At 45.2% G+C, this 12,714-nt stretch overlaps 1 protein-coding gene across 2 annotated transcripts in view; it reads right to left on the bottom strand.

The window, feature by feature from the left end:
* The window catches only part of UBE2F (ubiquitin conjugating enzyme E2 F (putative)), a 48,927-nt gene that overhangs the window by 18,923 nt on the left and 17,290 nt on the right, over positions 1-12,714 (bottom strand). Inside the window, exons 4-5 of one of the 2 annotated variants that reach the window (XM_031452521.2) lie at positions 12,292-12,357; positions 1,174-1,241 (exon numbers count right to left, since the gene is read on the bottom strand). In XM_031452521.2, the coding sequence (XP_031308381.1) occupies positions 1,174-1,241; positions 12,292-12,357 (134 nt within the window). The remainder of the gene's footprint in view (positions 1-1,173; positions 1,242-12,291; positions 12,358-12,714) is intronic. The other variant, XM_031452522.2, reaches the window with a different exon arrangement.

The raw sequence follows: 12,714 nt of genomic DNA, 5'->3' as shown, positions 1-12,714 counted from the left end.
GTGGGGCCGGGAGCCGGGGGTGGGCAATTCCATTGTCAGAGCGGAGGAGCAGTTACCGCAGGAACCGTCATGGCACGCGTGTGCCCAATTCCCACAGTCCCAGGTTAACAAGAGACTTAACTTTACCATTGTATTTTCCTCCCCTTTGGACAGGCCTAGAGAAGGTTAAGAAACACCAGGGGAAACACATGCACGCACAATCAGCAGAGCCGGCCACGCGCCAACCCAGCAGTTCAGTGGCTGCGAGGCTCACGGGGCGCGCCACGGCCTCCCCAGCGCACTGCTCGGGGGTGCGCGGAGTCGCCCGGGACCCTCGGTGGCGCCTCACTGCCAGAGGGAAAATGCCCAACAAAACCCCCAAGCCTGCGTTCTCATTTGCCCACTGTTCCCAGACCCCGACTCTTCATTCAGGCGGGCTGGTCTGTCTACCGCTGCCATGGCAAGCGATTTCCTCGTCCTCTGGGGCGCCCTCCCCGCTCAGGACAACTTCAAATCTAGCTCACCTTACCCGGTCCCAACTACAAAACTGACCCTCCCTGTCCTCCGAATTCCCCTAAAGTAGCTTCCTGTCACTGACAGTATCTCTACTGTCTGTTACTTACCACTGTCATCATTTTATAACTGTCTACACTTCCTCTCACCTTCCTAACTGGTCAGCACCTTCCTTAAAAGCACAGACAGAAGGTGATGGCGCGTGGGACAGTTATCACCGGGAGGGTCCTGGCGGGGTCGACGTGTAGCTAGGGGTGTAAATTACTCAGAGTCTAAAACTACACGTCATTTTTCTTTTCCAAAATTCTAAGATGCACGTTTTATACACTTTTGGAATTTTGGTGTTATACCATAAACACAACTACAGGTTTAACTACAGCGCTCTTTCCTTCAGTCAGTGCCCGAACTGAAATAAGGTGTGCGCGAAGTGCACAGGCAGCTCCCCGGACGCCCCGGTCTCGGGACAGTAATCTCACCTGACAGAGCTGCACCCAGCGCGGCTGCCCGGCACACTGCGCTTGGATTCTCCTAAACCTCTACCGCTGACGAAGGGCATCAACCACAGAAGCACCGGCCATTTCGGGCTCAGTTCCAGGACTGGGTGGGCAGCACGCACGATGCGGGGGACCACGCGCCACACCACGCGAAAGGGGACCAGCGGCTCAAACGCGGGCTACTCACCACCATGTTGTACGCATCGGGGACTTCAGTTTCAAACTGAAATTTTCCACCCTGGTAGTAACCCTCATCTATCAAAAAACACAAAACAAAACAAAAAAATCCTTTAAATTAAAAAAAAGGAAACAAAAGGCAAATACTATGTTAGGATACGGCAAATACAGAGAATTAAGAATTTTTAAAAATAGGACTGCAGGGTTCCTTTGTCCCTTCACCAAAGTCACCCTGATGCAAGTACTCTGAATCAGCCCCGCTCTGGCCTGCCTGCGTCCCTCCTTGCTGGCCCTGGCCCTCGGGGAGGACTGGCTCCCTCCCTCCTCGTCTCAGGAGCAGCCCAGCTCTCCCCTCGCCCCATCCTACTCCCACTGCAGCTCCCAGCACACCCCCCATGATAGGTAACAGCCCTGCTTAAGTGCTTGGTCATCTGTCCGTTGTTCATCTCCCCATGAGATCAGCAGTTCCAAGGGGAAGGCGGACGTGTGTGGACTGCTTATTCCCCAGCGCCTGGCACATGGCTTCTAGTCATTCAACAAACATTTCCTTAGCATGGACCCTCTGCCAGGCGCTGCTCCAGATCCCGGGGACACAACAGTGAACCAGACAAAGTCGCTGTCTCATGGACGGTCAACAACACTGGGCTGGCTGGCTGAGTGCTCAGTACAGCCTTCAGAACAGATTGGGCCATCCGGAAAGGGGCTGGCAGGTTCACAGAAGAACGTCCAGGATTGGAGCAGCGCTGCCCCACTGCCCCCAGGTCTGCAGACCCCACAGCTCAGTCCAGCTCCCCTGACTGTGCCCCCGACTCTGCCTCTCCTAGAGCCGGCCTGAGGGTGAGCCTGGCTGAGCTGCACGCCCTGCTGGGGCACTCCAGCCTGGAAGCTCCTCCAAACTTCACAATCTGACAAAATTACCACTACCTTTAAAATGCAGGTTCAACTTCCTCTAAAATATTTGTCATCGTGGGCAAATCAGCAATACTACGTTTTATCACTTCCCTCAGCTTTTTATAGCTGTTATTAGTCTCAAACAAATCATCACTAAAAACAATTTCCTCTTCTTTCAGAGGTTTGAGATTATGTCAACATTTAAGTCTGCCCAGCAGTTAAAACTGGCATCATCATTGTGTTACTGCTCAAGTCGCCCTTCCCTCTTGGAAGCCCTGGAGCCCACCCCTCCTGCCTCTTGGGAACCACATGCCAGCGCCTCCCATCAGGTTATGGGTATCTCTGGAGAACAGACTGCCCAAGGGGCATGTGGGCACAGACTGGCCGTTTCTAGATGGCCAGTGCCCATGATGCGCTATGGGAAAGTGAATCAGTCCCACAGCAGTCATGAGGTCAAGGAGTCATGCCAGCTGCACCCCCGACCTTTCTCCCGCTTGTAAAAGGAGGCCTGCTTCTGACCTATCCTCTGACTATGATGCACTGCACCCAGGCACGACGCAAGGTCACAGCAAAGCTCCTGGAACTGAGGCACTGTACAGGCTGTGCTTTTCCTTATCTTACACCCACTGTTAAGGGCAAAGCATGGCATTAAAAATAAGATGTCCCACTTCACGGTGGAATGTCTCCAATTCAGACATACTGTGGAGTCTGATGGCAGGGGTGATTAAGATTTCACCTGGTAACTTCAATCATTTAGTAAAACAATGCATCACCCCCACAACAAGCAAGCAAAGAGGGCGCCAATATGCAACAGGCATGGTGCCCTCCTCCAGCAGGCAACCAGCTCCATGTCGCACCTGCCACCAGGAATTAAACTTGGAGGTGAGATGACTGTCGGAGGCACATCTTACAATTTTTAAAAAAGTAAGACTTCACCTGAGAGAGAGCGGTCTGACAATTAGAACTGGTTCTGCCTACTGATCAAGGCAGGGGAAGTAGGAGCTGAGGCTGAAGAGGTGGCAGGCCAGCCTGGCAGGTCACTGTGAGTGTGCTGGCTTCTACTCAGGAAGACGGGGAACCCAAGGGGTCTGAGCAGCGGAGGGACAGGATCAGAGACACAATCACAGGGCGGGAGCCCCCGGAGGCTATTTGTTACAATAACCCAGGTCAGAAATCACGTTGCTTAGGACCAGGGTGGGAGCCGCTGAAGTGGTGATGCTCTGATGGTATCAACACCAGGATCTGCTGACAGACTGGGGTGGGGAAAGGAGTCAAAGAACTGCGGGGATCTCTGACCCTGCAATGGAAAAGGCAGAACTGCCACCTTGAGATGAAATGACTGCAAAGGGCACAGCTGTGCAAAGTTCAACACTGGACGTGTTAATTTGAGATTTCATGGCAACATACAAGTGGAGACACTGACTGGCAGCCAACATATCTTTCTGGAGTAAAGGAGGGAGATCGAGGCTGGGTGAGAGCAGTTTGGAAGCTGTGTACAGAAGCACCCAGATTTCATGAGCTGGTGAGGTCCCCAGGGACCTGACTGTGGAGGTCCAAGGACAGGACAAAGCCCTGGGGTACCCCAACTTAGAGGGGTCAGGAGATGGGACAGGAGGAACAGCGGCCACAACAGAGGAAAGCCAGGAGCCAGGAGCTGGTACAAATAACAACTGCAACAATCATTCAAAAGAAAACGCCCAATACCCAAGGGTCTTACAGTCACAGAACTTCAGTAACGAAATACATGCATATAGTTACAGAAGATTATGGCGGTGAAAACATTCGCATAAGCAGAAGAATGCTTACGTTAGGATAAAATTCTATGAGATAAGTGAAATAAAATGTGAGCGCAAGGAGAAAAAGCAGCAAGGAACATTTCCAACTGTTAAAGGAGAGCTTGCTCGTATCTTTTTTTAAAATGCATGATGGTGGGTGTATCCATGGTATTTAGAGCCTACCGAAAATATTTTAAAGAGTAATATAATACTTTCCCCTTTAAAAGTCAATATTTACAGCACACTGGAAATTACACTCTGTGCAAATTTTAAACTTAAAGGCAGGAAAAACACAATCCCTGCCAAGATGAGCTTGTAGACCAAGGGCTGGCAAACTCTCTGTAAAGGGGTAGGCAGTAAGTTCCGGGACCGTGGGCTCGAGGTCTCTGTCCCATACTGTTTTATTTATTTATTTTTTTAATAGCTCTTTAAAAATGTAAAAACCATTCTCAGCTCAAGGCTACACAAAAACGCCCAGAGAGGGCTTTGGCTCCCAGGCCTGGTTTGCCAACGCCCACATTACAATATAGGAAAACAAGACTGAGGCCATCTGAGGCCACGCACACATTGCTCAGCCAGTCCAGCACAGCTCCGTGGGGCACACAGCCCCGCTTCAAAGAACAAACAGGCCCATGGGCTAAGTCACTGCTGCGGCCCCACAGCTAGCAGGTGACAGGTGTCTCGCTGGGACTGGAAGATGAGCAGGGCAGGGACAGGAAGACAGAGGAGCGGGAGAGTGCAGACCAGGAAGGCAGGCAGCCGGGAGTAACAGGAGGCAGGACTGGAAGGTGCCGGCTCTGGCAGATGTGCGGGCTGGAGCCCCACCGGATGGCGGGCAGGTGCTGGGCCAGGACGAGGGGCTCAGGGCCCAGTGGGGAGCTGCAGGTGGACACTGAGTCAGCCGTGAGAAAGAGGTGCTGAGATTCAGAGGAAATCATCCACGTGAGGGAAGAAATAGAAAAGATTAAAAAAGTAGCAAACAGAACAGCAACAGCCAAAAGGCATAATATCTGAAACGAACACTTCACTGGATGAGCCTCAGTCAGCCAACTGCCGCAGAAACAGAATTACCCACAGTGAAGCACAGAAAGAAAAGGGAACAGAGCCCTGTGACCCCGTGGAGGTCCCATTTATATGTAGAGGTAACACATATATAACTGGAGTCCCGGAGAGGGGTTACAAACACAATATTTAAAGAAATGTTGGTCAGTTATTTCTAATTTGATGAAAATTGTAACTCACAGCTCCAAAAAGCTCAATAAACCCCAAGAGATAAACAGAAAGAAAACCACATCAAAGCACACCATAATCAAACTGCTAAAAACTGTGTGACAGAGACAATCTTAAAAGACAACAGAGAAAAAAACATACATCGCATAAAGTAGAACAAAGAATTACCATTAACTTCTTGCAAGGAAAAAAAAAACAACTCAGAAGGCAGTAGAATGATATCCTTAAAATGCTGGAACTGTCAGCTTAAGAATTCAACATTCAGCAAAGCTGACAAAATTCACCATCAGCAAATCTGCACTACAAAAAAAATCCAAGAATGTTCTTTGGGCAGAAGGAAAATAACAGATGGGAACTCAGAGCCACAAAAAGGAATGAAGGTTGTAAACAGTAAAAATGTTGATAAATACATAAAGAAAATATAATTACCTATAACAAAGATAATAACAATGTATTCTGGGTCATAACAAATGTAAAGTAAATGATACTATAAAACAAAGGTTTGGATGGGGAATTGGAAATATACTATTACCTGTCTGAGCTTCCACTTTAAGAGCCAGAAAAAGAAGAGCAAATAAACTTAAAACAAGCAGATACGAGCGGAAAACAAAAAATACTAGAGGAAAATCAATGAAACCAAAAGCTGGTTCCTTACAGAGATAACAAAATTGATAACCTCTAGCTAACTTGATCAAGAAAACAGAAAACAGACATGTTCAATGGCAGGAACTGAAGAAGGGATACCGACACAGACTCTACAGCAGAACTTAAAAGGGTGAGAAGATATTAAGAAAAACCTTATACCAATAAATTTGAAAATGTAGATATGAACAAATTCTTTGAAAGACAAAAATCACCAAAGCTCATTCAAAAATAAGAAACCTAAGTAGCCCTGTATCTGTTACAGAAACTGTATTCATACTGAAGCTCTTTCCACACACACAAAATGCTAAACCTTGGTGGCTTCACTGGTGAATTCTGCTATTTCATAAAGAATTAAAGAGTAATTCAACACAAACTCTTCCAGGAAATAGAAGGAACACTTCCCCATTCATTCTAGGAAGGGCGGGGAGGGAAAGGGAGGAGAAAAAACTAGAGCCTTATCTTGCACCACATGCCAAAAAATAACTCAGAATGGTTCAGAGACCTACCTTTAAAACCTAAAGCTATAAAAAACTACTTAAAAAAAAAAAGGGAAATCTTTGCATTTCTTAGGGGCAAAGATTTCTCAGGACATAAAAAGCACAGCTATCTGTGTTCGTTTTGTACCGCTGCTATAATAAATTACTACAAACCCAGCAGCTTAAACAATACAAACTTATTATCTTCTGTTGGTCAGAAGTCCAAAATAATCTCACTGGGCTAAAATGAGAGTTGGCAGGGTTGCACTTCTCTCTGGTAGCTCTAGGAAAAACCCATGTCCTTTATCTTCCAGACTCAAGACGCCACACATACTCCTTGGCTCAGGGCCCCTTCTTCCATCTTCCAAGTCAGCGATGGCCAATAGAAATAATAACAACACAGGCAACAACATGGATGAACTGCAAAAGCACTGTGCTAAGTGAAAGAAGCCATATACAAAACGCTACATACTGGTCGGGGCCATTTCTATGACATTCTGGAAAAGGCAAACGGCAGGGCAGACAGAAATCAGATCAATGACTGCCAGGGGCAGGGGGTGGGGAGAGGAGACTGACTACAAAGGGGCCCAACTTTTGAGCTGATGGAAACATTCTCTGTATTGTCTTGATTGTGCTTACACACTGTATGTGCCTGTCAAAATGCAAAGAATGATCCACCTAAGAATGGTGAATTTACTGTAAGTTATACCTCACTAAACATGATTTTTGAAAAAGATAAAGATGAAGCCTGCTACATAAAAGACACCAACAGGCGGTACAGGAAACTGAGAGTACCAGGAATGTTACAATGCCAAACGTTTAACATTGAAACAGCATGTCACTTTTTGATATTTTATATACAGTATATACATTTTTACTGGTGGCCATCAGAATGTATTTTTAATCACAGTAACGAATGGTTTTTAAAACAGCATGGCAGACATTTAATTTCATACCCCCTCCCAGAAGCCTGAGCATCCCAAGAGAGAATGTGCCTCAGAGTTTTACATGTGAGACAGAGGGCATCACATGTGAGACAGGGCACATCAGATGACACATCACCTACTCACTAAGACGGTGAGAAAGACACATCATATCCACAGTGGCCTTGGAAGGAGCCAGGAAGAGCAGGGAATGCTTTCCTAACAAAAGTTAGCTGATGCCAAGGCAGATGACCGGCTGTCTTAAGAGCTAACACCACGTTTCCACATATAAAAGGAGAAGAAATGCTACCTGCATAGGATTATTTGAAAGAAAAGACTCCAACAGGAAAAAGTCCATTCCTCTTCAAATTTATCCCCTCACAATGGGTTTCCATTGAAAGCTAGAAATCAACTCGAGAGAACCAGGGATGAGAGCACACATTGTGTGTGTCTGAAGCTGACATACTGACGGTAAACTATACACAAACTACCATGAGACTGCGGAGGTGGTTAAGACAAAGGCCTGCTTCAGTGCCCTGGTCCATCTCCATACCTTTCAACACATCTGCGATTATTTAAACGTTCCAAAATGTTCACGTGTGGAACCAAACCCATGTTTCTGGCTTACCAACTGTATTTCTCAGAAATTGGGATCTTACTCTATGTCATATTTAGAAACTTTTCGTTCTACTTGAAAGCTCTGAAACAAAGCTAAGAATAACCAGCAATCACACGTGATGAGGATAACAGGTAAAACAATTAAAAGTTCATGCCTTGGCGGAAGCTGCACTTTCATTATCATGCTCAACAGTTAGGGAGTTTCTATACAATAATTGTTCAAATTAAGAAAACAAACAAACAAAAAAAACAAACACTTGCCCAGGAAGAAAACTCCAGGCCCAGGCTGCTTAACTGGTGAATTCTATCAAGAATTTGTGGGAAAAAATACTACCAACCTTACACAAACTCTTGTAAAGACTTCATACATCCCACCAGGTTAGCATTACCCTTATGTCAAAGCCAGAAATTACAAGAAAAAAAAATACAAGCCAATATTTTTCATGAATATTGACACAAAATTCTGTAACAAAGTATTAGCAAACTGAATCCAGGAATACAAACGATGGGTAATACATCATGGCCAAGTAGGATTTATTGTAGGAATACAAAATTGGTTTAACATTCAAAAAGCAATGAAGTGTAATTCACTATATTTTCAAAATAAAGGAGAAAAATCCTAAGACCATCTCAACTGATGTAGAAAAAGCATGTGAAAAAATTCACACATTCATGATAAAAAAACTCTCAGTAAACCAAGAAAAAAAACCTCTTCAAATTGATAATTTGTTTAAAAAAAAAACAACCCAAAAAACCTACAGCTAACATCATATTCAACGAATAATGAACACTTTTCCCCCAAAGATCAGGAACAAAGCAAAGACATGTGCTCTCACCACTTCTGTTCAACACTGTCCTAGAGGCCACAGTCAATGCAGTAAGAAAACGAAATCAAAGGCATACATACATGAGGAAGAAGTAAAAATGTCTTTATTTACAGATGCAATGATCATGGACATAGAAATCCTAAGAATATATTAAAAAGCTGCTAGAATTTAATACATGAATTTAGTAAGGTCACGGGACACATGATCAGTATATTAAAAAATCAACTGTGTTTTTATACACTAAAAACAAGTAAAATGAAATTTTTAAAATATCATTTATAACAGCTTCAAAACACATGAAATACTTAGTGACATATTTAACAAAGTATTTGTAAGACCTGTACACTGAAAACTACAAAAACCTGCTGAGAAGCTGAAGAGCTGCATAAATGGAGACGTTTACTCCACTCATGGCCTGGCAGTGTCAGCATTAGGAAGTCATTTCTGACCGAACTGATCTAGAGTCAACACAGCCCCAGTCAAAACCCCAGCACTGGGGAAATGCAAATTGAAACCAGTGAGATACTATCTCACCCTCCAATACTGTCCGTACATAGAACAACGGCAACTTACACGCTGCTGGTCAGTGTGTGAACAACCAACCACTTCAGAAAGTTTCTTAAAAACTTAAAATTACATCTTTCTCATGACTCAGAAATTTCACTCAAGTGGAATTGAAGAGGAATGAAAAATATGAGTAAAAAAGGATGACATGAGAAAGTTAAGAGCAGTCTTGCTCATAACAGCCAAAAGCTGGAAAGAGTTCAAATGTCCATCAGTAGGGAAATAAATCATTATGTCAAATTCATCCAACACCACACATGAATTTAAAAACATGTTACATGAAAGAAGCCAGAGACTAAGAATACATACGTAAGATTCTATGTACATGAACTTTAAGACCTGACAAAACTACTCTACGGGAAGGGGCATCAGAAAGCAGCTTTGGTCGTGCAGTGGGGGCGAGGAACTGACCGCGTGGAGGTAGAGGGGGACTGTGGGAATGCCCGAAATATCTTTACTGGGGTTATGGTTACTGACTGACTCGCTGACACCATAAAGTTAAGGCCACACTCAGCTCCACGTGGCTCCATCATAAACACAGTGCCCAAGAACTCAGGGATGTGTATCCATTTTGCAAAAAGCTATACAGTTCAAATTAGTACATTTTATTGTTTGTAATTTTATACCTCAGTAAAATTTATTTAAAAACTAAAAACTAAAATTAAAATCAAGTGTCCATGGTCCCCTCTATCTAAAAGCTCCTATGTCACGGGGGCAGGCTGAGGGGACCCCCACAAGGCAGCTGGGCAGCCACCACCTGGCCCAGTCTCCAGACCGTCCCTCTAACTTCACAGGTGATCCAGCGGGCATTTCAGCCAGTCTTTAGATTCTCGCTTCGTTTCGTTTCATTTCATTTACTGGTATTGTTTCTTGTTGTGTGAGTTAATGTGGAGACTTTTCCCCCCTAAATTCGGTTCTTTTCTTTTCTTCTATCACCAAATTACATTTCTATCTTTTCTATGAAGAGTACATTTTTTCCCAAGCATGAGGGACATTCCAAAAACAAACAAATTATAAAAATGTTCCCAAGTATGAAGAGGCACTACTGTGCCAGGAGCCACACACAGAAGAGCTTTGAGCTCCAGATGCAGGGGCACTTCTCCCGCCCTCACCAGCGAAATGTCTATATCTTGGATGTTATTTCATTTTCAAACTCAGCCCCAGCATTACTGGCTGCAAATGAGCCAGTTTCAAAACCATCTGCTCCATATATGGTTAAAACTTTCCCACTTAGGCCTCGCTCTCCTATCTCCGTAGTTTTTCTTCAGTACTAAGAGGAGCACAACTCCAAAGGTTTTGAAAACCCAGGATACTGGGAAAGTTTTTAGGGTTGGCAGATCTCTACCATGCTTCTCTTAGTAACAGAGGGCAAGAACCACAGCAGCTGACTCGCTGACACCACAAAGTTAAGGTCACACTCAGCGTCACGTGGCTCCATCGCAAACACAAGTGCCCAAGGACGCAGTAGACACAGGCACCAGGACACAGTCACTCTTCTGATGGAGCAGTGAGCACCAAAACTGTACCAAACAGCTGGGCAGCATTTCAAGAGTAAGATCAAAGATAGTGTCATAATCTCAATAACATCCATGTAATTCAGTAAAATAATTCATGTAGAAGAAAAGGAACACTTATGCAGAGGTTGGACTTGACACAGATTCACTCACTAAGACAACAATGAGCCAAGGTCTCTGAGCAGCTGAGAACCACAAAGCCCAAACTTGGGCAGGGGGAAGAGCAAACAAATCCTTAATAGACACTGAAAATGCCCTAAAAAGGCAGAGGGAAGAAAATATTTTTACTTAGTAAGCAGAGAACCAATCTTTATCACCACAATAATTTCTGAAAACACTCTGCACTGCTTAACAGTAATGGTAAACGACGTTCATAACGGTGATCTTCAGTCATCAGGAAACATCAAAGCGTGCTCAGCAGCACCCGTTGCGAAGAGCAGCAGAAGCTGCAACGTGCTTATGAAGGCGGCCAAAGAATGGTTATAACCTTCACCAACTCACTGCCTCACTTGAAAAGTCCTGAGCACGCGTCCTCTCCCGAGGTCAGGCGTGTGGAACGCCCACTTCTAACGGCGGAGTTCTGGCGTAACTCCACCCTAACGCTCACTCATCATAGAAATGGGTATGTCCCAGAACCATCTGTAGAACCACTACACAGATTAAATGAATTTTTTAAAGTTTTCCAGTACATTTTGAAAATAGAACTTCTCCTGTTATTATACAGCTCTTCCACAGGAAAAAAACACTCCGCCTACAGGGAGACAACAGCAGGGCTTACTGTGGGCTCATTATCACCTACTGAAATTCCGTACTTTCTCTCACTTTTTAATTAGCTAGCAACTCATTATTCTAAGTTTCTCACTCCATCTCCACCCCCCAAATAAAAGTACACCCTCCGTTTCCTCCGTAACACTCCCTCTCCTCCCCTGAATTCCCTGTGTCCTGCTTTCTTCCTCCCACCCAGCCTGCGGCAGTGCCCCTGGCCATGGCCCGATATCTGCCGTGGCGTCAATGCCAGTGGGCCGGTGTCAGAACCCGCAACTCTGGGAGCTGCACTGTAACCAGGAAAACACAAGTCCTCCCTTGTGCAGAGCAGTGTGGCCGAGAAATATTCACCCGCCTGGAGCCGAGACGCTTATCAGTGCTAACGAGGACAGCTGGTAATCTGCTAGCTTCCTCGTGCCAGACCCTGAGCTGAAGGGCTTCGCACACTTTATCTATCTGGTCCTCGCAACTGTCCCCTGAGATAGGTTCTGTTTGATCCCCACTGTGTAGCTGGGGGGGGGGGGGGGCTGCAGCTGGGAGAGGTTATTAAGCAATTAATTTAACCCTGGTCACACTGCTGCTCAATGGCAGAGCAGGATCTGAACCAGCTATGATTTCAAAGCTCACATCTTCACCACACAGCAGCCGCCTCCGTCATCATTTGCTTGAGCCGCTCAAGTCCGTGCCCAGCTACTGGGGTCAACACCAAATGACTCAGGTTCCCCTACTATGCTTTCCCTGACTACAAAGCGCACATCTCACCTTCCTACAGAATGGTCATTACTGTCGTAACTTTCAAAAAGTTAGAGGACAAATCAAACCAAAGGGTATAGATTTGGAAAGCCTTCAGAATCTGCTGCTTGAAAACCACTTTAATACGTACACATGTAAGAATGTTACCTGGGGTTACAGTTAGCTGAAAGCAATGAAGCTTGTTTGGATCAGGAAAATGCACTTTGCACGTACCTGCAAAAGAAACAGCACGTCAGGAGGGTCTGGTGCTCAGCAGCCGCTCTCGCGCGGGGGGCCAGCCAGGAAGCGCACGGGAGGTGTGACGGTGCTGAGCGGTTACAGGGTAGACCAGGAGATTCACCCTCACTATTTGTTTGATGACATCTGTACTAAAATCAGTGCTTTTTGCCATGTGTTTTCTTCCTTACAGTTTTTTACTAGTTAATTCCAAACTGACATTTTATCTTTCAACCTTTAAATGGTCCCTAAAAACAGAGACCTTTCCATTCATTTCAAGAATGATGCTATTTTACATGAAAAGAAACCATACCTCAGGGAGATGCATATATGTGGGCAAAGGCTACCTAAACG

The sequence above is a fragment of the Camelus dromedarius genome, chromosome 4 (genome assembly GCF_036321535.1).
Source record: "Camelus dromedarius isolate mCamDro1 chromosome 4, mCamDro1.pat, whole genome shotgun sequence".
In the NCBI taxonomy this organism is placed as follows: Eukaryota; Metazoa; Chordata; class Mammalia; order Artiodactyla; family Camelidae; genus Camelus; species Camelus dromedarius.
Note: the sequence above shows the minus strand (reverse complement) of the source record. Positions and strands in the feature narration are given on the sequence as shown.